Genomic DNA, 25,788 nt, shown 5'->3' with positions numbered 1-25,788 from the left:
TCACGCCTGGTGGGCATTTGTCCAGCTCCCTGCTTCTAGGACAAAGGTACAAGAGCTACAAGTAGTATGTCAGTTGCTGTTGAGTTCATCACATCTTCTCCCTCTGGCGTAGTACCCAGTGCATGGTAGCGCAGCAATATTTGTTCGGTGGCAAAGGAGATACATGACAATGAACTAAGCATCAGCAATTGCTGATATAGATGGGCTGCTGCCAAGAGTCTCTTAATTGAACATGTTCTGTCTCTGTCACCCAAGAGGCGGCAATGTGGATACAGTACCAGAGTCACCAGCCCTAGAATCACTTAGCAAGTACTGGGGTCAGGGGTGTGTGGAATTGAACATGTTCTGTCTCTGTCACCCAAGAGGCGGCAATGTGGATACAGTACCAGAGTCACCAGCCCTAGAATCACTCAGCAACTACTGGGGTCAGGGGTGTGTGGGCAGGCAGTGGCTGCCTGAGAACTGTGAAGTCCTGCCAGGGCTCCCATGCAAGTGTTGAAAATTAAATGCTGATGCCCAAAAGGCACTGCCCAGCATGGGACCCAGGCAGCACCCTGCTGTGGAGAGCCGTAGCCGTGCAGTCAAATCAAGCATGAACTTGAGAGAAAATACACTTTCCTTCTTACTGGTCATTATGTAGTACAGGTTGAGTATCCCTTATCTGAAACACCTGGGACCCGTTTTAACCAAAGGGAAATGACAGAAGCAATGTTGCTCCAGTTCCAGGTGTAGGCCTAAAGAGTCTAGCAGTTCAACTTTGGCTCTCTGGAGAAATCTAGTTGCCATGTGCGAAGTCCAAGTACCCTGAGACCACTATGTTTTGAAGAGGCCCAAACTGGCCACATGTAGAGCATCAAAGAGCCCGGACAAGTGAGAATCAAGGCCACAGACACAGGCCTGGTGAGGTGTTCTATCCCCAAGCTATTCGAGCCATCCCAGCAGATTCCATAGAGCCAAGATGAGCTGGACCTGCTGAGTCCTGACAAGCTGCAGAACTATGAGCAAATAATAAAACTGTTATTGTTTTAAGCCAGCAAATTTAGGGGTTTGTCATATAAGAGATAACCCAAAATGCCAATTCATTTGCTTTTCTGCTTAAGCCAACTTTAGCTGGGCATTTGTCATTTTAACAAAAAATATTCTAGCTGACAGCCTTGGTCTTGACAGGCAATCAGGGCGGAACATTCCCCTCCCCTTGGAGTGCTTTTCAGTTCCATAAGTCTGTGAGACATTGTATGATATGAGTCCCCTCAAGAAGCACATCAGAAACCCTTACCTGCAAGTCACAGTTCCCCCGACTACCCAAGAGCACACACAGGCTGAGCCAGGCTCAGCTGCACAGGTACCAATTAGAGCCTGTGCGCTTTAGATCATGCCCACTCACAGCATCGACTGCATGTTTTCTCACTCAGTCTCTGTTTGCAGATTTCTACTATGTGCCAGGCATTAAGCTAAGCAATGAGAAAGTAAAGATATATAATCATACAAACTCCCCTAGTAAGATGTCCGCTGATGGACACTTCACAAGTAGAAAGCCACCTGACTCATTCAGCCTCGGGCTTCCTGTAAATATAACAACTGAATTGGGTCCCAAAGGTTGAGTAAGAGTTAGCCAGAAGATCGGGTGAGGGAGAGGGATTTCAGGCTGAGGGGATGCACAGCATGGAATCAAGAAATAGGCTGATGTGCTGCTGCAGAGCAGAGTGCAGGTAGGGTATGAGAAAGAAGAGGAGACAGAGATGGCCAGGGCTCAGCAAGCATCAGTAAGGAGCTCAGACATTTCTCTAATGGTACTTTTAAGGCAGGGTAATTCCAAGGTCATATTCACATTCAGGCTCCACAATAGCAGTGTGGAAAATGGGGGTGGGGGCCTCCAGGCTCCAGGGGAAGGCAGGGATGGAGGCTGGCAACAGGTTTTGGTTTTGGCATTAAACATCATGGGCTGAATCTTCAGCCCTGCCACTTACCCAGCTGCAAAGCCTTGAGATTTTATTTTTTATTTTATTTTATTATTTTGAGATGGAGTCTCGCTCTGTTGCCTAGGCTGGAGTGCAGTGGTGCGATCTTGGCTCACCGCAACCTCTGCCTCCCAGGTTCAAGCAATTCTCCTGCCTCAGCCTCCCGAGTAGCTAGGACTACAGTCGCACGCCACCACGTCTGGCTAACTTTTGTATTTTGTATTTTTGTATTTTTAGTAGTTGTTGGTCAGGCTGGTTTTGAACTCCTGACCTCAGGTGAGCCACCTGCCTCGGCCTCCCAAAGTGCTGGGATTACAGGCGTGAGCCACCACGCCTGGCCACACCCATTTCTTAATCTGCAAAAATGTGGAGGACACATTCACCATTACAAGCACCTTGTGAGACAGATTAAGATGCTGTGTCACGTTACTTCTAAGATGCATCCATTTCACACGATGAGGACACACCTTGGTGGAAGGCGTGCCTGGTTTGTTGGCACCATGTTTCCTTTCTTAGTGTTGTGCAGTAAATGAGATGAAATATGGTAGGGGACCTACACAGACACCAGCGCAGTGCTGGCTCCCCACCTCCTTACAGCACTAGACCTTTCTGTCCCAAGGAAAGCAGTCACTCACATTCCATCATTGGGAATGAACCTCTTCTTTTTTTTTTTATTTTTTTTCGAGGCAGAGTTTCACTCTGTCACCCAGTCTAGAGTGCAGTGGCACGATCTTGGCTCACTGCAAACTCCGCCTCCCGGGTTCACACCATTCTCCTGCCTCAGCCTCCTGAGTACCTGGGACTACACGTGCCTGCCACCAGGCCCGGCTAATTTTTTATATTTTTAGTAGAGACGGGGTTTCACCGTGTTAGCCAGGATGGTCTCGATCTCCCGACTTCATGATTCAGCCGCCTCGGCCTCTCAAAGTGCTGGGATTACAGGCGTGAGCCACCGCACCCGGCCAGGAATGAACCTCTTCTAAAGGGGTCTTTGAGGTGGAGCTGAGGAAAGGGACCTTCTGGCCGAGCTAGTTAGAAAACTCTTCCTGCGGCACAGCATGATGACGACAAAGATGAGTTCCCAACTACCTCCAGTGTCTGGACTTTCTTTGTAATAGAGACAGAAAGAAAAGACAAATTAACACACCCTAGACTCTGGAGACACCAAGCAATCACCTATCCTTAGATCAACCCCAGATCAGAATGTTGTCCCTGCACACCTAATACAGAGCCAATATAGTCAGTCACTGTCTACTGTCTGGGGGTTTGCTGATTTGACAAGAGCAGCACGAATGCTTCCCATCTGGCAGGGAATAAAGAATACATTAAGGAAGCTGGGATTATGACAGGGCATGCTTGGGTAGAATCGTACCCTCCTTCACACCAGGGGAAAGATTCCTAGAAGAGGACTAAACATGGGAACTTAAACTCTGAGCAGAGAGAGGTGGCCAGAGGCAAAGCAAAGAGGGCACAATGGAGAGCGCTGGCCCTTCCCTCTCAGCAGACCTTCGGCTTGGCTCCAGAAAGTCTCTGGGCTTTTATGCTCTGATAGTTCATTGGGTAGAGCTGACTGGAACACATGTGCATACGTCCTTTTGGAATGAAGCTTGGGAAAGTTGAGGCCTTTGCCCAGTGAATGTTGCTCCTGGGAACACTTTTCCTGTACCGCCCAGCAGAACTTGGTTTTAACCAATGTTGACAAATACAGAATTAAAAATAAGAAAATGTTTGAAACATTTATTAAATGAAACAGTTACAAAACAATACTAAAATATAAGGTGGGTCTGGTCACGGTGGTTCACGCCTGTAATTCCAGCAGTTGGGAGGCTGAGGCAGGTAGATCACTTGAGGTCAGGAGTTTGAGAACAGCCTGGCCAACATGGCGCACCACTGAACTCCAGCCTGGGTGACAGAGTAAGACTCTGTCTCAAAAAAACAAAACAAAACAAAAAATATATAAGGTGGGTGCAAACAACACAAACTTACTTACTTATTCATTTATTTTGAGACAAATTCTCACTCTGTCACCCAGGCTGGAGTGCAACGGCACAATCTCAGCTCACTGCAACCTCTGCCTCCCAAGTTCAAGCGATTCTCCTGCCTCAGCCTCCCAAGTAGCTGGGACTATAGGTGTGTGCCACCATGCCTAGCTAAAAAGTGCCAGAATTACAGGCTTGAGCCACCCCGCCCAGCTGCAAACAACATAATCTTAAATGTAGAAAACTCTAAAGATTCCGCAGAAAAACTATTAGTGCTAATAAATGAATTCAGCTAAGTTGCAGATAAAAAAATCAACAAACAAAAGTCATCTGCATTTCTATACACCAACAATGAGCAATCTGAAAGGGAAATTAAGAAAACAATTCAATTTACAACAGAATCAAAATGAATAAAATTTGTAGGAATAAACTTAGCCAAGGAGGCGAAAGACTTGTATACTGAAACTATAAAACATTGCTGAAGGAAATCAAAGACACAAATAAGTGAAAAAACAGTATGTATGTACTCATGGACTAGAAGATTTAATAACTTTAAGATGTTAGGCTGGGAGCAGTGACTCATGCCTGTAATCCCAGCACTTTGGGAGGCTGAGGTGGGCGGATCACATGAGGGCGGGAGTTCGAGACCAGCCTGACCAACATGGAGAAACCCTATCTCTACTAAAAATACAAAAATTAGCCGGGCATGGTGGCACATGCTTGTAATCCCAGTGACTTGGGAGGCTGAAGCAGGAGAACTGCCTGAACCTGGGAGGCAGAGGTTGCAGTGAGCTGAGTTTGTGCCATTGCACTCCAGCCTGGGCAACGAGTGAAACTCCGTCTCCAAAAAAAAAAAAAAAAAAAAAAAAAAAAAAAAAAGTCAAAACTCCTAAAAGTGATTTGTAGGTTTAATGCAATGCCTGTGAAAATCCCAATGGTACTTTCTGCAGAAATTAAAAAAAAAAAAATCCATCCCAAAATTCACATGTAATCTTAAGGGACCCTGAACAGTCAAAAGAATCTTCAAAAAGTACAAAGTTGGGGATCTCACACTTCCTTCTTTCAAAACTTACTACAAAGCTACAGTAATCAGAACAGTGAAGTACAGGCATAGACAGACACCCAGAAAAACAGAATACAGAGCCCAGAAATAAGCCCTTCTGTATATGGTCAAATGATTTTGACAAGGGGCCAAGACCATTCAATGGGGAAAGAACAGTCTCCTTCACAAATGGTACTGTGAAAACTGCACATGCAAAAGAATGAAGTTGGATCCCTATCTCGTACCATATACAATTAACCCAAAATGGATCAAAGACCTGCATATATATCTTAGAAAGAAACACAGGGGAAAAGCTTCACAAGATTGGATTTGGCAGTAATATTTTTTTCTTTTTTCTTTCTTTCTTTTTTTTTTTGAGACAGCACCTCATTCTGTCACCCAGGCTGGAGTGCAATGGTATGATCTTGGCTTACTGCAGCCTCGACCTCCTAGGCTCAAGCAATCCTCCCACCTCAGTCCCCAACTACTCAGGCACCACCATGCCTGGCTAATTTTTGTATTTCTTGTAGAGATGGGGTTTCACCATGTTGCCCAGACTGGTCTCAAACTCCTGAGCTCAAGCGATCTGCTACCTTGACGTCCCAAAGTGCTAGGATTACAGGCGTGCACCACTGCATCTGACCATGGATTTGGCAATAATTTCTTAGATATGAGACCAAAGGCACAGGCAATAAAAGAAAAATAAACTGAACTTTATCAAAATTTAAAACTTTTGTGCATCACAGGAAAATATCAACAGAATAAAAAGGCAACCCATAGAATCGGAGAAATTACATATCTGATAAGGGATTAATGTCCAGAATATATAGAGAAATCCTAAAACTCAACAACAACTAAAACTTCTCAACAATATGACTCAAAATTGGGCAAATAACTTCAACAGGCATTTCTCCAAAGAAAATACATAAATGAGGCAGGGTGCGAGGGCTCACATCTGTAATCCCAGAACTTTGGGAGGCTGAGGCGGGTGGATCGGCTGAGGCGGGTGGACCACCTGAGGTAAGGAATTCAAGACCAGCCTGGCCAACATGGTGAAACCCTGTCTCTTCTAAAACTACAAAAATTTGCCAGGCATGGTGGTGGGTGCCTGTAGTCCCAGCTACTCTGGAGGCTGAAGCAGGAGAATCGCTTGAACCCAGGGCGCAGAGGTTGCAGTGAGCTGAGATCGTGCCAATGCACTCCAGCCTGGGCGACAGTGTGAGACTCCATCTTGAGGAAAAAAAAAAAAAAAGATATACAAATGACCAACAAGCACATGAAAAGATGTCAACATCACTAATCAGTAGAAAAATGCAAGTCAAAACCCCAATTACGTATCACCTCACATCCATTAAGATGGCTACTGATGGCTGGGTGCAGTGGCTCATGCTTGTAATTTCAGCACTTTTGGGAGGCTAAGGTGGGCGGATCAAGAGGTCAAGAGATCAAGACCATCCTGGCCAACATGGTGAAAGCCCATCTCTACTAAAAATAAAAAATTAGCTGGGCACGGTGGCGTGTGCCTGTAGTCCCAGCTACTCAGGAGGCTGAGGCAGGAGAATCATTTGAACCTGGGAGGTGGAGGTTGCAGTGAGCCAAGATCCCACCACTGCACTCCAGCCTGGCGACACAGTGAGACTCTGTCTCAAAAAAAAAAAAAAAAAAAGATGGTTACTAACAAAAAACCTCAGGAAAGAAGTGTTGGTGAGGGTGTACAGAAATTATAACCCTTGTTAAAAATACAATTACCATGTGATCTGGCAATTATACTTCTGGGTATATAACCAAAAGAAAGAAGGGTCTTGAAGAGCTATTTGTACACCCATGTTCATAGCAGCACTATTCACTACAGTAAAGAAGTGGAAGCAACCCAAGTGTCCCTTGACCAATGAACGGATGAACAAAATGTGGTATATCCATACAATGGAATATTATTTAGCCTTAAAAAGGAAAGTAGTTCTGATGCACACTACAATGTGGATGAACCTCAAAGACACTATGGTAAGTGAAAAAAGACAAATATTGTAGGATTCCACTTATATGAGCTATCTACAAATAGTCAAATTCATAGAAACACATAGTAGAATGGTGGTTGCCAGGGTCTGAGTTGAGGGGAAAACAGGGAGTTGTTGCTTAACTAGTATAAAGGTTTGCAAGATGAAAATGTTCCGGAGATTGGTTGCACAATAATGTGAATTGTGACAGTACTGAATTACATACTTAAAAATGATCAAGATAGTAAATTTTATATTGTGTGTATTTGACCACAATTTTTAAAATGCTAATAAAAACCAAACAAAACCAAAATAAAAATAAATAAAATGGAGGAGTGTAGGAGGGAGGTGGGTGTAATTATAAAAATTGTAGGCGGGGTGCAGTGGCTCACGCCTGTAATCCCAACACTTTGGGAGGCTGAGGCAGGCGGATCATGAGGTCAGGAGATCAACACCATCCTGGCTAACATGGTGAAACCCTGTCTCTACTAAAAATACGTAAAAAAATTAGCCGGGCATGGTGGTGGCAGGCACCTGTAGCCCCAGCTACTCAGGAGGCTAAGGCAGGAGAATGGCATGAACCCAGGAGGCAGAGCTTGCAGTGAGCCAAGATCACGCCACTGCACTCCAGCCTGGGCAACAGAGCAAAACTCCGTCTCAAAAAAATAAAAAATATATAAAAATTGTTGGAACTGTTCAGCATCTCGACTGCAGTGGTAGATACATGAACCTGCACAGGTGACAAAATTGTATAGAATTAAACATACACATGTACAAATAAGTACAAATAAAACTGGGGAAATAAATTTTAAAAAATAGGTAGCATATGTCAATGTCAACTACAGTTTTGCAAAATGTTACCATTGGGAGAAACCTGGCAAAGGCCAGAAGTGCCTTCTCAGTATTTCATACAATTGGGTGTGAATCTATAATCATCTCGATAAGAAATAAACACACACACACACAAGGCCTGTTTTTAAAAAACGATATATACATGTGTGTACTAACATATAAGGCAGTAGAGGTAAATATCCAAACACCAGAGGTTAGGTCATAATAAAAATGATTATTTTCACGTGCAGGTGACAATATGCACACTCTATAAGCAGCAATCCCTCTGGAGAAACTCATCAGCGAAACACACTAATGTGACCTATATGCAAGTAACTCCTATGGCTGACTGCCTTCTAGACACCTCACCCTGATCTTCTCTATAACGGTCTGATCTTTCCACCAAACCTTCTCTACCCACTGTCTGCCCCAACACAGTTAAGGCCAGACCTTGAGAGGAGAGGCCAACAATCCTTGCACAATAGCCACCCCACCCCCACAACTTTTCTGACCTCATCTCCTACTAACCCCCACCATCACTGGTCCTACTCTTCTTGGACTGTACCAGGTGCACTCCTATCTTGGGCCTTGTACTGACTCTTCCTTGCCTCCTTCAGGTCTTTGCTCAATGTCACCCTCACACTGAGGTCTACCCTAACAACTCTGATTTAAAGGATTACTTCCCCAACACGGCACAACAAATCCCCTTAGTCCTGATCTACTTGTTTCCTCGGGAATTTCTTACATACTAATTTCCTTTATTGTATCTGTCTACTCTGCCCACTAGAATGTAAACTCCAGTAAGTAGATCGGCTGTTTTGTCTGTTTTATTCACTAATTCATCTTCAGGACCCAGAGCTGTGGCTTGGCACATAACAGGCACAACAATAAATACTTGTTGCTGTTGAATGGCTAGAGAAAGCTCTTGACAGAAGCACTGCATTCAAACACACCTTCAGTATCACCTGTGTAACAATCTTTGGAAGGCAGGCTCCTGATCTCCTGCTGTAGGGACTCAGATTTCACCAACTGCCTGCAGGTGGGAAGCACACCCTTGGCTGGTTCACAGAGTCATCTGCTGCTGTTATCTCTACCACTTTCGACCACAAAAACTATCCCTATCTTCTTTAGTAAGCACAACACAATGATATCTCATAGGTGTCAGATGCCTAAGAGACTGAAAACAGCACAGGAAGGAAGCTGTTGCACCATACAACCATTGTGTGTGTGTGTGTGTGTGTGTGTGCGCGCGCACGCGCGCGCGCACACCACAAACTAAAGTGGAAAAATGTCACAGGTATATCATGTAGGAGACCTTAATCACTTCTCCTGAAGCATCTGCCAACATATGATCAACAAAGTTTTGAGACTGGGCACAGTGGCTCACTCCTGTAATCCCAGCACTTTGGGAGGCCAAGGCAGGCAGATCACTTGCTCTGAGGAATTCGAGAGAATTTGTAGAGATGGTGAACCCCATCTATTCAAAACAAAACAAACAAATTCAAAACAAAACACAAAAATTACCCAGGAGTGGTGGTGCAAGCCTGTAGTCCCAGCTACTCAGGAGGTTGAGGCGGGAGGATCTATTGAGCCCAGGAGGTTGAGGCTGCAGTGAGCCGTGATCACGTCACTGCACTCCAGCCTGGGCAACAAAAAGAAACTGTCTCAAAAAAAAAAAAAAAAAAAAAAAAAAAAAAAAAAGTTTTGGTAAAAGGCATTTCTGTTTCTTTATACTTCTTTCCCCTCTCATTTTGCGGAACAGAGGTATTCCCTAAAAACTATCTGCACAGGAGGACTACTCGAGCCCAGGAGCTCAAGGCTGCCATGAACTAAGGTCATGCCACTGCACTCCATCCTGAGCGACAAAGACCTTGTCTCTTAAAAAAAAGTTATCTGCAAGGGTACAATGTATATCATGGTTGCACTAAAAGCCCAGACTTCACCACTAAGCAACATATCCATGTAACAAAACTGCACTTATATCCCTTAAATTTAACAACAAAAAGTTATCTGCAAAATGTACTCCTATAAATCTAGTCCCTTCCACCTACTTCCACTAGAAAATTAAAAGCTACATTTCCACAGGGGAAAAATCTGCCAGCTCAACAACAACCACAATTAAGAAGACAACAAACCTACACTACTATTTAAGTGAAAAATGCACAGCAGGCTGGGCGCAGTGGCTCACGCCTGTAATCCCAGCACTTTGGGAGGCCAAGGCAGGTGGATTACCTGAGGTCAGGAGTTCAAGACCAGCCTGGCCAACATGGTGAAACCCCATTTCTACTAAAAATACAAAAAATTAGTTGGGCGTGGTGGCTCGTGCCTGTAATCCCAGCTAATCGGAAGGCTGAGGCAGGAGAATTGTTCAAACCCTGGAGGCAGAGATTGCAGTGAGCTGAGGTCGCACCATTGCACTCCAGCCTGGGCAACAAGAGCAAAACTCCGTCTCAATTAAAAAAAAAAAAAAGCACAGTAACATTTTAGCTATGCCAGTTATCTGTACAATGCAAGGTCTGTAAGGGAGGCTATACACCAAAGACACTGGATTTGCTACGGTGACTGATGGGGATTTGGCTAAAGTCTTAAAAAAATTCAGACAGTTGTATAATGTGTCTTCTAAAATCACAAAATCACCCAGTTGTTTTTTTCCAAATGGTCTGAAAGACCACATTAAAAGTTTTAACAATGTGTTTTCCTTTGTGCATTTTCTAATTTTTCCTAACTTCTTTCACAGTCTTACTGAGCTCAGTAGGCAGCAACTCTGCCCTTAGACTGGAACTCATCCTTCTGTTCTCTCTTATCTCTTTTGTGTATGTGTGCGTGTGTGTATGAGATGGAGTCTTGCTCCGTCACCCAGGCTGGAGTGCAGTGATGTGACCTCGGCTCACTGCAGCCTCCCGCTCCGGGTTTCAAGCAATTCTCCTGCCTCAGCCTCCCGAGTTGCTGGGACTACAGGTACACACCACCACACCTGGCTAATTTTTGTATTTTCAGTAGAGACGGGTTTTTGCCATGTTGGCCAGGCTGGTCTCGAACTCCTGACCTCAAGTGATCTGCCTGCCTCAGCCTCTCAAAGTGCTGGGATTACAGGTGTGAGCCACCGTGCCTGGCCTGTTCTCTTTTATCTCATACCCCATATTTGACACTACCTTCCCAACATACCCATAACTCAGACTTTCTGGAGAGATGCAAATGTTCCTTATCTTTATCAGGGAACAGGTTACAAAGTACATTAATTTGTCAAAATTCAACACATTATACATTTAAGGTCTGGACATTTTATTATGTAAATTATACCTGAAAAGAATGTGTTTTTTATATATATACATAAAAATACATATAAAATATATAACATATGTTATATACATTATATATAATATATATAAAACACACATATAAATATAAACACATATATACATGTAATGTATTACATACACATACACACACACACAGTCTCCTCCACCAGCTCCAACCATTTCTCTCCATCACAGCCATCACCATCCTGATCCAGACCATCTCTTGCTTGGATTACTACCAGTAGTTAGCGTTATAACTGGTCTCCTGGCTCCTCTCTCCCCCGGTCCCCCACAACGAATCTAGTCTCCATGTAGCAGTCAGAAAGATCTCTAAAACCCACGTCAGATCACAGTCATCCTCTACTCCCCTTGCAGGGAGAATCAATGCCTTCTAGTAGCCTACTAGGCTCTCCCAGTCAGTCTGGTATTCTCTCTCTGGCCTCCTCTCTCACAGCTGTTGCCTTGCTCCAACCACAATGACATCCATGCTACTGCTCAAACCCTCCAGGTAAGTTCCAGCTTTTCTTTCTGCCTGGAATGGTCTTCCCTCAGATGGCACCTTCCTCATCTCCATCAGGCCTGCAGTGAATGCTGTGGTATCATGCCCAGGTCCCTACCCTCCAGGGACTAAAGCACATTCCCACAGCTATCTGTGGAGTGTTGGCAGCCCCAACAGCTCCCTGCATAGTCTTTCTCCAGGTCAGACCTGCCCTCAGTGGAAGAACTCCTTTGGCAAGGTCAGGTATCCTTCCCAAAACAGCCTATATCCAGGCTGTGGACACAGGAGTAAAGGGCCTGGGTCCCCCACCCCAATCCAGGACAACTCTAAAGGGCTTCCCCAGCGCCAGAACTCCCAGCAGGGCTGGCTGTGGCTTTCTCTGTGCTTACATCACAGCTTGCCTTCTCCCTCTGTCTGGTCCTGCTTCCCTCCCTCCTTCATTGGTGTGGATTCCAAGAGCCCTCTCCAATAATCCTGCATGCAAAAATCTCCAGCTCAGAATTTGACTCGTGCAACAAGGTCCTTGCTCAAATGCTACCTTTTCACTCAGACTTTGCCAAAGCATCCCATTTAAACCTGTCTATCCCCGGCCTCTGCCTCATCATTCCTCATCTCTAAGTCTGCTGTTTCTCCAATTCACAGGATCTTGTTTGTGATTCCGCTGTGTCTTACCAGGAAGCTCCCCTCCCACATCTCTTTTCCACTTACACAGGAAACCCCCAGCAGATCCCATCTCAGTCTCACTGGCCAGGATGCATAACAGGCTGCTCCTCAAGAGCCTGGCATGTTGCTTGGTTCACTGCTGTTTTAAGAGCTGAAAACACACACACACACACACACGCGCGCACACACACACACACACACGCACACATGCACATACATTTTCAGTTCTTAAAACAGTAGTGAATTTATCAAGTGTCTTTTCTATGTGAGACCTTCTGTTAGAGAATGAAGCAGACCTGGAGTTCGCTCCAATGTAGGTCTATCCCTGGACCTGTCCCTTCTGTCTGGTCGTCACCACAACGGTTTTTGCCAGGGTAGCCTCCCAGGGAATTGGCCTACCCTAGGTTTTTTAATGCATCGAGGCAGATAATGCTTTGAGGAGCAACAAATGTTAATCTAAATGGGTTTTCTTTTTGCCAGGAGTGTTTTAAAACCATTTGCTATCTGTTTCATCCACTTCCTTTCCTAAAATGGAAAGCTCCAGAAGACAGAATCATGTAAATGAACTCCTTGGGTAAGGCTTGGGCAGAGTGTTTCCCCTCATCATTGGAATTGCCAGCAGATTCCACCAGAAAGAGCCAGCCAGGATGAACAAGAAGTTTATGTGCAGCACATCAACTCTACCAGCCAAGCACAACAGACACTGTTAGCTGCCCATCCATTAGTCACTTTCCATCACCAACTTCCAGCACTCAGCACTCCTTCAACATTTACTGAGTGACTACTATGGTGTGTACCAAGTACCATTCCTGGCCCTGGGAAAAGGGCATGAGCAAAGACAAAGTCTGTTTTCCAGGAGCGTATGTTCCCCCGGGGAGGTATCTAATACAACTCCATTTTTATTCAGATATCCACTGTGTCCCTTATGTAAGCCAGTAGGCAACGATGACTGATGCAAGAGAGGGCACATGACCTGGTTGGACCAATCAGGCCAATGGGGAAGACCCAAAGTCCAAGGCTGGGGCACAGACCTCTCCCTTGGGCTTCTCACTGAAAACATTCTCGATACCCCACAACCAGAGAACTCTTGAAAACCAAATGCCAGAGAAGGCTCACCAAGCACACTTCAGGAGAAACCTACCAGGTTAGAAGCCCCAAGGCACTCAGAATGGCTACAGAAGCAGTCAGAGGACAAGCTCCAGGGACCAGACTCCTGGTCCCATGTTGTATCACATGGTTTCTGAAAGCTGTCCTTCTGAGGAGGAAATGGGCTTGAAGTTCTCCAGGACAGAGTGGCCAGTCTCAGCACAGAGGCCAGTGCTTAGCAAATTAGAAAGAGTAAGTCTGGGCTTGGGTTGGAGTCTAAGTGTGACTCTCAACACATCTCCATCACTTCTAGAGGAATCTTGGGGGTGGGGGGGTCACCTCATCTCACTCAGCCTGTTTCCATCTGCAAACTGTACTGCTGCAAGTCATAGAGAATTTCAAGGGTAATTCTCTATCATATATAACAAGTCCTGAGATAGGTCAGCTTCAGGGTGCATTAATTTAGCAACTTAAAGAGACATGTCCCTCTGTCTTCCTCTCCTGTAATCAGTGTTGGCCCCATCCTCACGGACAAAAGCTGGCTTTTACACACAGACCTAGTAAAGTCCAGCAGAAGAGACTGGTCTTTCAAGCATCTCCTCTTATCTAATTACCTAGGAGGTTCCAGCAGACGTCCCCTCCCAGTCTCAAGGGCCGAAATGGCATTACATAGCTGTTCCTCAACAAATCTTTGGCACTTACCCACACACCAGCTTAGGGCTATCAGCAGCTTGGCCTGCAGAAGGCAGACCAAAAAAATTGGGGTTCTGCTAACAAGGAACAAGGCAGGCAATCCTACAATATTTGCAACTCTCCTTTTGTGCTGTTTGACAATATGCACACTGTTCACAATCCCACTCACTTCCAGGTGTTGTTGCTGACTCTGGCAGGATGATAAAATGTACTTTGCATAAATTTTTGGTCCCCAGGGCCCATTCCATACCTCTGGTTCATGTGCTAGATACCTCTGCAGTCCCTAGGCAAACACCCCGGATGAACAGAACATGCTGGCAACCTCTGGGGAAAGGGAGGGGTCAAGCCAGACACAGAGCATCCTCTTCCTGGTCACCAGTAGGACCCAAGATCAGCACAGTGGCAGCAGGTCTCCTACTTGGCTTCAGTGGTCAAGGCCAGAACCTCCCCAGAAGTCCCTCCCAGCTGTGTAACTATGATTCTGCTCATGAAATGAAAATAGCTTTTCAACCACTTCTTAGAGTAAAACAAATGTTTAAGAAAATCCCATTTCCTAGCCTTCATCCATACTCTTTCTCCAGCGTATTAAAGAAAAAAATTCAGAGAGTGGCTGGGCGCGGTGGCTCATACCTGTAATACTAGTACTTTGGGAGGCCAAGGCAGGTGGATCACCTGAGGTCAGGAGTTCGAGACCAGCCAGACCAACATGGCAAAAATATGTATTAAAAATACAAAAATACTAAATACCAAATACTAAAAATACAAAAATTAGCCAGGCGTGGTGGCATGTGCCTGTAATCCCAGCTACTCGGGAGGCTGAGATAGGAGAAACACTCGAACCGGGAGGCGGAAGTTGCAGTGAGCCGAGATCATGCCACTGCACTCCAGCCTGGGTGACAGAGCTAGACTGTCTCAAAATAAATAAATAAAATAAATAAATAAGTAAACTCAGAGTGGCCCAAATCTACAGTCACCTGCCTATATGGCCAAGTCCCATTAATTCTACCTTTACCCTGTCTTTAGTGCCTCTCTATTTCTCACCTCCATCACCTGTGACCTCCCTGTCTCCCTGAGCATCTCACCAAGGCTGGAAACTCCTAACTCCTTCAGGGCCTTCCTAAGACACAGGTTGGGTGTTTTATCCAGCTTCCTCAGAAGCCTCAATGCTCTCCTCCCCTAACCCCAAGAAGGAAGTTCAAGCTGCTGGCAAGGCTCTGCCTCCCAGCCCCATTCTCCCTCTTGCCCTGTTTAGCCTCCCTCCTAACATGTTCTATGTCTTTTCCTAAATGCTTTCACCCTCTGGGCCTTTTCTCCTGATGGTCTCATGTGCTGTAGCACCTTCTCTGCCATCACAATTCTAGTCACGTCAGGGTTCAGTCCAAGGACACATCCACAAACCCGACTCTGCTGGAGAAGTGCCCTTCCTCCTTGGGCTATCATGCTTATTCCTCTAGCTCCTGTTTCCCCTGCCCTGCATTCTAGAATATGGTTTGTATGTCAATCTCTCATCTATCTTCCACACAGCTTTCCATTCAGAGAGAGCCTTATTTACCCCTGGACCCCCCAGAACTCTTACCTTCTAGGTTCAATGTTTGTTGCATAAATTAGTGAAAAATCCACAGCAAAATCTCACCCAGTTTTCTTCTGACTCTTCAGATGTACTCTGGTTATTTTCCTAAATCAGCCTACTGTCTTCAGGCAAAGGTCAGGAGAGAAATTGCTGAGAGAATCTGCATTTTCTGAGCTATCATATGGAGCAGGTGGGGCAAAAATTATTGACTTCATGAACAGATTAGGAAAAGAGATGGAAAAACTTTTCGTCACATATCTAGTAAGCAGCAGGGCACAGAGACTCCAGAGCAGGATATCTGATTCCAAAAACAGAAGACAAAATTCTTGTCCTCAAGAAACTTACAGTCTAGTCGTAACTATAAGACAAATACACCAAAAGGCAAATAACTTATTCAGAGCAGGGTTTCTCACCCTTAGCACTATTGATATTTGGGGCTAGACAGTTCTCCATGTGTGGGCTGTCCTGCATGCTATAGGATGTTTAACAGTAGATTTCTCCTCTACCCACTTGATGCCAGCAACACTTACCCTGCCCAACCCTGTTGTGACAACCACAAATGTCTCTAGACATTGCCTTGTAGAATCACTGATTTAGAGCAACTGCCAAGTTTATCTCTCAACCACTGCAATCATATAACCTCACCATTAGGATCCTTTCCCTGACAATTATCAGACATAGGTCTGCAGTGCCCTCCGGCAGCAGGCTGGATCTTACCCACCCACTCCTGACTTTATCATTATACGATTCTGCCTACATTTTCCCTTCAAGCTGAATTATTTAATTTTCATGCTGAGGTCTCAGTAGGACAGCTTCAAATCCTTTTCAGAATGACACAAGGTAGGGGTAAAAATAATCCAGTTGCAGGACAGGAGAAAACACACACCATAAGGTCATGTGATTACTGGGAAATTATCCTGTTCTTGAAAATTTCCCAAATCCCTTTTCATAACACTGCCATCAAAGTGTGAACCAGAGGCCAAAGGTGGACAAGAGTTCTTTCAGTCCTGGCCCTCTTGGCTAGAATGAGATTCACCAAAGAGCTGAGCATGAGAGCTGTCTGCCCAAGCATGAATTCCAGAAAAAACTCAGGAGCAAAGGCCCAGAGTTGGGAAGAGTCATGAATCTCAGTGAGATTTTCTAAACATACAAACTCCATATTTCTACAAGCTTTAAAACCAGAAACCTAGTTGTTTTCACTTTCTGACCTTAATCTAACTTAGAAATGAAGCTTATTTTGGTCAATTCTAAAATAAAATATATAGAGAATACTATATCCAAGAACACAAAATAAAATGTGTATGTATGAACAATACCTGACACACATAACTTCTATATAAATGATAGCTATTATTATATATCTCAATTTAACAATCTTTTATATTTGGTCACAGGATAAAATGGAAGAGGTCAGTTTTATTTTACCAAGGCCCAGAAGTAGAGTTATAAGTCCAAAAATTTACAGCTAGTAAATGATGCAGTTTTGAACCCAGTCTGATTCTACATTCAAGGCTCATTTCACTGCAATGTGACAACTTCAAGATAAACTTATTGATAACCTTAGACAAGTGCTTCTCAACTGGGGGTGATTTTGGCTACCAATGGACATTGGCAATGACTGGAGATATTTTTGGTTGATACAACTAGGTGGTGGTTGTGAAGTGCTACTGGCACCTGGTGGGTAGAGGCCAAGGATACTAGAAACATTCCATAACAGAGATGACAATCACACAATCTTATGGCCCAAAACGTTAACCTGCTGAAGTTGGGAAACCCTCCCTTAGAGGTTTCTCTATTATCAGCCAAGAAAATGGAGACCATAGCACACCTACACTTCAACAAATACTTCTTTCCCTGTCATAGCTGCCCTCTCTACTTTGAATGGATTCTCTGCCACACCAGAGAAAAATGTTGAGCTCTCTGCTACTTCCCCCTTCAGACTCTCGAAAAACAGAAAAACTATGTTCATGCTGGGTGCAGTGGCTCACGCCTGTAGTCCCAGCTACTCAGGATGCTGAGACAGGAAGATCCCTTGAGCCCAGGCATTTGAGTCTGGGCAACAGTGCAAGATCCCATTTCTATTAAAAAAAAAAAAGTTATTTTCATGCTTCATGAGATAGGAGACATGAATACAGTACGAGGAAGCCAGAAAGTGCAATGATGTGCTTTCCAAAAGCAAGCACAATTTTATTGGCCACTACCCCCCCCTTAGGCTATTGGCTGAGCAGCCCCTGCTCCCAGCAGCCACCAATACTCCTATAGTCTTTAAAGGCCTGCTCAGCAGTGATTCAGACCAGCATCATTTCTTCCAGGGCAGTGGTAATTTACCTCTGACAGTCCTTCTGAACATTCCATGAAATTTTAAAAGAAAGGAAATTTGACAAAGAACAAGTTTAAAAGAAATTAAATCCCATCCTGCCAGAGTCGTCATATCTTTTTTTTTCCTTTGAGATGGAGTCTCGCTCTGCCAGGCTGCAGTGCAGTGGCGCAATCTCAGCTTACTGCAATCTCTACCTCTCGGGTTCAAGCAATTCTTCTGCCTCAGCCTCCCGAGTAGCTGGGACTACAGGTGCGCGCCACCACACTCAGCTAATTTTCGTATTTTTAGTAGAGATGGGGTTTCACCATATTGGCCAGGGTGGTCTCAATCTCTTGACCTCTTGATCCACCCACCTCAGCTTCCCAAAGTGCTGGGATTACAGGTGTGAGCCACCATGCCCAACCTCTTTTTATTATTACTTATTATCTCAGATTTCTAAAGCACTTTACAGTTTGGGGAGCGTTTTTGTATCTACGCTCCCAACTGAGTATCACGAGCATACTGTGAAGTGGTTAGAACAGATATTATCATGCTCTGTTCTAGGGCTGTAGAGAGGCCCTCAGCAACAAGGGCCACTGTTGTGCTTGCTCCGCCAGGCTGATGCACTTGGCTGCTGATTTGAGTGTAGTCTCTTATTCATTTGTACCTAGTTCATCACTTAAGCATGTTGACTTACTTATGTTTACACAGAATAAAACTTTTGGCCTACAAAGGAGCTTATCAAAAAGGAACAAGTTACCTGACAGTAGAGGAGAGGCTGGAGAAGGGTAGGCTATTCACACAAACTGATTTAGGTAAAGCATTTTAACATAAAAATTCCATCAGACCTTCACACAGTAAACTAGTTCATAATAACATTTTTCCTTTCCTAATCACAAGCATCATAATTCATAATTACAACATTTGTCCAGTTCTCCAGGGAAAGATCTGCACAGTACACATCAGGAAACGCTCTTGGAGATCAAGAGGAGAAATGAAACTGAAACTCAAGACTTCTGCTTTCATGCACTGTAAACCTAACTTCATCTTGATAAATTATGAAAACCTCACCTTTCTGACCTGTTTCAGCCAATATTTATCACATACCCATCATGTGGAAGAGGTTGCTCAATGCAGCAGGGCATACAGAAGGGATTGAGGCAGTCCCTACCCTGGGGGCATATGGAAAGTACCCCCCAACACCTTCCATGCAAGGCAAAACACACAGACAGTGATACAGCACATCTACCAGGGTAACTCAGGATGAACCGTTTCAAAAGAAACACGTGACCTCACCTAGTCCCTGAAAAATGGGAAAGACATCACATAAGATGGAAAGGGAGAGAGGTAGCAGGAGAACACAGACATTATCAGTTCAGTTTAGTTGTGGTAGTAGAGAGCATTCTGGGACCAAATTCAAAACGAAAAAGCCACATGTTAAAGTATCTATTCTTCTCGCTCTTAAAGAAAACGGTAGCACCCTCTAGTCGCATTGCAAAGTAGAAATGAGGAACAAGACAGCATCAGGGTGACCTGATCAGGGTGACTCTTGCCTGTCAAGAGTCAGAGACAGGCCAGAATCAGGCCCTGGGCTGCAGGAGTCTCCCTGGGTTGATTTCTGTGCTACAGTGCTGTCAGCAGAGTGGGGTGGGGGAGGGGGTGCGCTTTTTTTCATCTCCCTGGGGAGCAAACACCAACTCTTGCAGCAGTTCTGCCAACAAGGCAGAACTATGACGAAACTGATTACCACTAGTCTCTCTGTATCAGGGTCAAGATACGGGGCGGATGAGTCTGTTCCCCAAGGGTGTGCTTAGAGGCCACCGCCACAGAGCTAAGGAAGCCCCTCTCCTAGAACACACCTGTGCCCAACCCTAGTTCACCCTGACGTCCCAGCTCAGCATTAATCGTGGATCATTCGGCGGGGACCCTGGGCCCCCAAGCCCTCCTATTCAGGGACCACAATTCCCCAACTGGGGGCACTGTCACCAGATCCAGAGGGGCAGTAACAGTCCCTCTTGCAGATTTCAGATCTTCACCCTGCCACTGAAAGGCCACAAGGGGGATTTCGTCCCGGTTTCACCTTCAGGACTGTCTGAGTACTTCCCGGGCGATGCAGACCAGTGGAAGGCACTGGCCGGCACCAAGGCCCGCTCCTGGGAGCCAGGCCGGGGCCCCTCCAGGGACCACAGGTGGGCAGCGGAAGACTCAGAGCAAGGGCCAGGGGCGAAGATGGCCTTCGCTGCGGTCAACCCGGAGCACGTGCTGGGGCTCACCGGCCTCCCCGCGCTGAGGGCAAAGTCCGCTCCCGCCGGCTTCTTGGCTTGGGCACCGGGTACCGGGCGTCAGGGGCGAGGCAGGCAGGACTTGCGCGCGCCCCGACTCGACAACAGACCCCGACCCGACTGCGGGCTCGGCCTCCCGGGACCCCTGCGCGCACTCACCATTGTGGTTGACCCAGGTCGGCTTCAGGAGCTTCATTGTTCGGCCGCCGCCGCCGCCGGGCTGAGGCGAGAGCCGGGTCCCTCAGCGCGCCCGGGCCATGGAGCCACCGCCGCCGCTTCCTCCCGCGCCGCCCGCCCTCCGGCCGCCGCCCGCCCCGCGCCCTCAGGGCCGCCGCGCCATCGCCGGCCCGCGCCCCCCTCCGCCGCCACAGCCGCCCCCCGCGCTCGGCCGCCGCCGCCGCCACCACAGCCGCATCCCCTGCGCCGCTCCTCCTCAGGCGGCTCCCGGGCAACGCCGGAAGTCACGGCGCGCACCTGCCAAATCGCCCCGGCGGGAAACCGCTCCCCACGCGGACTGGGCCGCCCCGGCTCCTCGGCTGGCAGGGGCTTCGGGTCGGGCCCGGGCGCGGACGCCCCAAAAGGGGCGGTTCGCCTGGACGGCGGACAGCGAGCGGGGCCTGGAGTTGCAACCCGGGCCGGTCGCAGAGGCAGGCGGGGCCCAGGTGGCGTGGACCGCCCGTCACCAGCTCTGCCTCGCCAGTCTGAGTCCGACTTATTAACTAGCTTCCGTCATTCATCAACACGCGCTATTGGGCATCTTGCGAGCGCCAGCCTCCGCGCCGGCGCCGGAATGTGACCCTGGCTTCGGACTCGAACGAATGAGGGGAACGAGCCAACCCTGGTCGGGGAGGCTGGGGCGGACGTGTTTATTGGAAGATCGGGGCCGTTTGCCTAGACGTGAACATTTGGACTCGGAGGAGCAGAGGGACGCCCCTCGGCCGCACCGGTTGCATTGCAGGGTCGAGGCCCGCGCGAGGGCGCAGACCGACCAACCGGCTAGGGCCTGGCTGGCGGGACAGGGCCCGCTGCAGAGGCGCACTCGCAGCCCAGGGCGGGGACGGAAGGGAGGACCCTCAGCCGCGTGAAACGCTAGGCGCTCTTGTGTGCGCAGCGGACGCCCGAGGCGGGGCTGCGTCGGGGGCGGGGACAAGCGCGTCCCAGCCCCTGCTGCCGGAACGCCTGAGCGCTGGGCGGCTGGTCTGCCGGACCTCAGCAGGGGGCACCGCGGGTCGGACTGCGGAGGGGCGCACGCCCGGAAGCGGCGAGGGTAGCCATGACGGCCTACGTGCTGCGAGGTGTCTCGCTAACCCTGCGCCCGACGAGCGGGTGAGTGTGGACGTCGACCGGGTAGCGGAGTGCCCAGGGCGCCTGCGGGGTCTTTGCGCCTGTCCGCCGGGACTCGCCTGTGCTCCCTGCTCGCTTCCCAGTCCACGAATATCTCAGGGATGAGCCATATCTGATCATGACTCTTATGCATGAAAATCTGAGCACCCTGGCGAGCAGGGGTCCTGCCCAAGTCCTCTGTGGTGTGAACGAAAGATTTTGAAAAATCTCTCACGTTGACCTTGCTGTCACATCAAGTAGTTACAAGTGCCCCGGGTTCGGGAGCATTGTAATTTTTTATTTTCCTGTGAAGTGGGAGAGAATGAGATATTTGAGACAAGAGTTTCTCACTGTCGCCTAGGCTGGAGTGCAGTGGCGCGATTTCGGCTCACTGCAACCTCTGCCTCCCAGGTTCAAGCAGTTCTGCCCCGGCCTCCCGAGTAGCTGGGATTACAGGCGCCCGCCACCACGCCCGGCTGATTTTTGTATTTTTGATAGAGACGGGGTTTCACCATGTTGGCCAGGCTGGTCTTGAACTCCTGACCTCACCATCCACCCGCCTCGGCCTCCCAAAGTGCCGGGATTACAGACGTTTGCCACCGCGCCTGGTCTCGAGAATCAGTATTTATACATACTCTTGTGTCTTTCAGGCTTCTGGGAACTTGGCAGAGGCAGATTAGAAATACTCACCAGCGAGCATCATTGTTGTCTTTCTGGGAACTCATTCCCATGAGGTAAAACTCAACCGCGGGCCTGACTTCTGGGGGTATAGGTGTCATTCGATGTGTAGAGAACAAAGCTAGACTGCTGGATGTGTGGTTTGCAAAATTAACAGCCTACAAAGTTTCTCAGTTCTGTCTTTCCAATATTTTCCATACCATAGGTTGCTGTTTGTAATTTTTAAAATTTAAGCAGTTTAAATAAGTATTCTCCTGGAAGGGATTCTTGTGTGTTTTAAAGGACACAGCTTAAGTTTCTCTTTCTCCATGAGCCTTCCTCTTCCCTGCCCATTCTGAGGCCCTGGAGAGTGTGGGGAAGATGCAAGTATTAAAGGTATTTCCATCTGGCACTCTTGACTCTTTCTAGTCAATCTTGATTCAGTCAATCTTGATGGTAAAGGATTTGATTCTTCCTTTTTTTTTTTTTTTTGAGATGGAGTCTCACTGTGTCACCCAGGCTAGAGTGCAGTGGTGTGACCTTGGATCACTGTAACCTCCGCCTCCTGGGTTCATGCCATTCTCCTGCCTCAGCCTCCCAACTAGCTGGGATTACAGGTGCCAATCACCACGCCCGGCTAATTTTTGTATTTCTAGTAGAGATGGGGTTTTACCATGTTGGTCAGGCTGGTCTCGAACTCCTGACCTCAGGTGATCCACCCACCTCAACCTCCCAAAGTGCTGGGATTACAGGCCAGCCCACACATGGCCCACAAATCAATTTTAATAGTAATGAGCTCCTAATCCAACAGTTTGGTATTTTCACTTTTGAATGTAATCCCAAGGCACACCTGAATCCCAGCAGTAAAGAGGAACACTTCCCCTGATTTTATACTCTGATGCCCCTTGTTGCTTTTGTACTTTTTTTTTTGAGACAGAGTCTTGCTCTGTTACCCAAGCTGGAGTGCAGTGGCACAATCTCGTCCCACTGCAACCTCTGCCTCCCAGGCTCAAGTGATTCTCCTGCCTCAGCTTCCTGAGAAGCTGGGATTATAGGTGCGCACCACCACACCTGGCTCATTTTTGTATTTTTAGTAGGGACAGGGTTTCGCCATGTTGGCTAGGCTGGTCTCGAACTCCTGACATTGGGCAATCTGCCCACCTTTGCCTCCCAAAGTGCTGGGATTACAGGTGTGAGCCACTGCGCCCAGCTGCTTTTGTACTGTTTCTTGTAATTGATGGCACCCACACAGTTCTCACAAGTACTCTGGGGTGGAGTACCTCCTCACCACACTGAGCTCACGAGTCAGTTATGCACAGCTCCTTCCCCCAGTGGAGAGGTCAATTTGGGGTACTTACCATTTTGTCTCTCCGTAGGTTCATGAGACTGAAGAGGAAAATGTTTAATATTTGCTTTATCTATTAGATCAGAACCTCTTCGAAAGAAGAAGAAAGTAGATCCTAAAAAAGACCAAGCAGCAAAGGAGCGCTTGAAAAGAAGGATCCGAAAACTGGAAAAGGCTAGTCAAGAGCTAATTCCTATTGAAGATTTTATTACCCCTCTAAAGTTCTTGGATAAAGCAAGGTAAGGATCCTTCTCTAGGGATGAAGTCCTCAGCACAAAGGAGTTCTATCAACTTCAGGTAGTGGTGTCTGTAGTTCACACCTGTGATAGTAATTGGTCAGTAGGCTTGAGCTGACTTGGCCCTAATGAGTCCTTGCTTCTTTTGGGATCAGGAGAAAGCATCCTTGGGTGGTACTCTTGAATGGCTCTGGGTGGGAAAGAACTTAAGATATCTAATAATCCAGATGCTTAAGCACTGCTCTGGAGTTCATGTTTTTGCTGTCATGCATGAGGAGTCTTGGCTGTTTCTGATCCTTTGGGCCTGGAGTCTGAAGCCCTCGCCTCATCCTAACAGTAGAAAACACTTGGTCTCTTGTTTTATCATGCAGATACCTTTAGTTGGTATTTGTTGGGATTCTACTGTGTGCAGGGTTAACAGTTTCTGCTGCCATTTTGTAAGCAGTGTGCACCATCTATAAAGGGGCAGGTGTTAAAGTCACCTCTCATCCAAGGGAGTATTTGCCTGGGCAGAGGAAGTCCTACCAGTCTCCTCAGACCATCTGTTCTTCTGACAGAAAGCAAATGACCTTGGTTCCCAGCATCAGTTGCAGCTGCAGCCACATTCAACATTCCATTTCTTAATTTGTCCCAAACTTGTTTTATCTCCTAAGTCCTGTCTGTGTCTGGCAATGGGAATACTTGCGTCAGTTGCAGTCACAGACTTCCATGCCAGTGAGGTTGGTAACCCTTAGCTTCTTTGCAGACAGCGGCCTCAGGTGGAGCTCACCTTTGAGGAGACTGAGAGGAGAGCTCTGCTTCTGAAGAAGTGGTCCTTGTACAAGCAGCAAGAGCATAAGATGGAGAGGGACACCATCAGGGCCATGCTAGAAGCCCAGCAGGAAGCTCTTGAGGAACTGCGACTCGAGTCCCCGAAGCTCCATGCTGAGGCCATCAAGCGGGATCCCAACCTGTTCCCCTTTGAGAGGGAAGGGCCATGTTACACACCACCGATCCCTAACTACCAGCCCCCTGAAGGCAAGTACAGTGACGTCACCAAGGTGTACACACAAGTGGAGTTTAAGAAATAGACTTGCAGGCTGCTATCCTTAACGTGCTGCCCCTGAGAGTAGGAATGACCAGGGTTCAAGTCTGCTTTCCGCAGAATCAGGCATGCTGTTAATAAATACTGGTTGAATCAAAATGCTCCTTTGTCTTGTGTTAGAATTTTTTTTTAATTTTTAATTTTTTTTTTTGAGACAATCTCACTCTGTTGCCCAGACTGGAGTGCAGTGACACAATCTCGGCTCACTACAAACTCTGTCTCTCTGGTTCAAGCGATTCTACTGCATCAGCCTCCCGAATATCTGAGATTACAAGCGTGCGCCACCACGGGTGGCTAATTTTTGTATTTTTAGGAGACAGAATTTTGCCATGTTGGCCAGGCTGGTCTCGAACTCCTGACCTCAAGTGATCTGCCTCCCTTGGCCTCCCAAAGCCCTGGGATTATAGGTGTCAGCCACCACACCCAGCCAGAATTAAAATTAATTCACCAGGCTGGGCTCAGTGACTCACGCCTGTAATCCCAGCACTTTGGGAGGCCAAGGCGGGTGGATCACAACATGAGGTCAGGAGATTGAGACCACCCTGACTAACAGAGTGAAACCCCATCTCTACTGAAAATACAAAAAAATTAGCCGGGCATGGTGGCACGCGCCTGTAGTCCCGGCTACTCGGGAGGCTGAGGCAGGAGAATGGTGTGAACCTGGGAGGTGGAGCTTGCAGTGAGCCGAGATCATGCAACTGCACCCCAGCCTGGGGGACAGAGTGAGACTCCGTCTCAAAAAAAAAAAAAAAAAAAGTTAATTCACCTGAGATGGATGGGGGTGACAGAGGCTGCCCTTCACCAGGTAATGGGAAGAAGATGACAGACCTCAACCGCTGCCCTCAAATGGGGAAAAAAAAAAATGTAAAAAATCCCGAGGGTATAGTGAAAATACCACCAACAGGAGTCAAAGTAACAGAGGAGTGGTGGGAAAGGAAGTTGCCAGCT

The 25,788-nt window shown here is 47.1% G+C and overlaps 2 protein-coding genes across 2 annotated transcripts in view; one reads left to right on the top strand and one right to left on the bottom strand.

Moving 5' to 3' along the window:
* LOC126929776 (protein HIRA) overlaps window positions 1-20,599 on the bottom strand; it is a 100,445-nt gene extending 79,846 nt beyond the window's left edge. The window contains 1 exon segment of the mRNA XM_050746435.1: window positions 20,355-20,599. Coding sequence (XP_050602392.1) covers window positions 20,355-20,391 — 37 coding nt within the window. The 5' untranslated portion in view covers window positions 20,392-20,599.
* Window positions 20,600-21,332: 733 nt separating this feature from the next.
* MRPL40 (mitochondrial ribosomal protein L40) lies at window positions 21,333-24,939 on the top strand. The gene is made up of 4 exons (XM_050746338.1): window positions 21,333-21,521; window positions 22,169-22,252; window positions 23,601-23,759; window positions 24,502-24,939. Exons 1-4 carry the CDS (start codon window positions 21,469-21,471, stop codon window positions 24,824-24,826), a joined length of 621 nt encoding a protein of 206 aa, XP_050602295.1. The 5' UTR covers window positions 21,333-21,468; the 3' UTR covers window positions 24,827-24,939.
* The last annotated feature ends 849 nt before the right edge of the window (window positions 24,940-25,788 follow it).

The sequence above is a fragment of the Macaca thibetana genome, chromosome 10 (genome assembly GCF_024542745.1).
Source record: "Macaca thibetana thibetana isolate TM-01 chromosome 10, ASM2454274v1, whole genome shotgun sequence".
Taxonomy (NCBI): domain Eukaryota; kingdom Metazoa; phylum Chordata; class Mammalia; order Primates; family Cercopithecidae; genus Macaca; species Macaca thibetana.
This window is presented reverse-complemented; position numbering and strand designations above follow the sequence as displayed.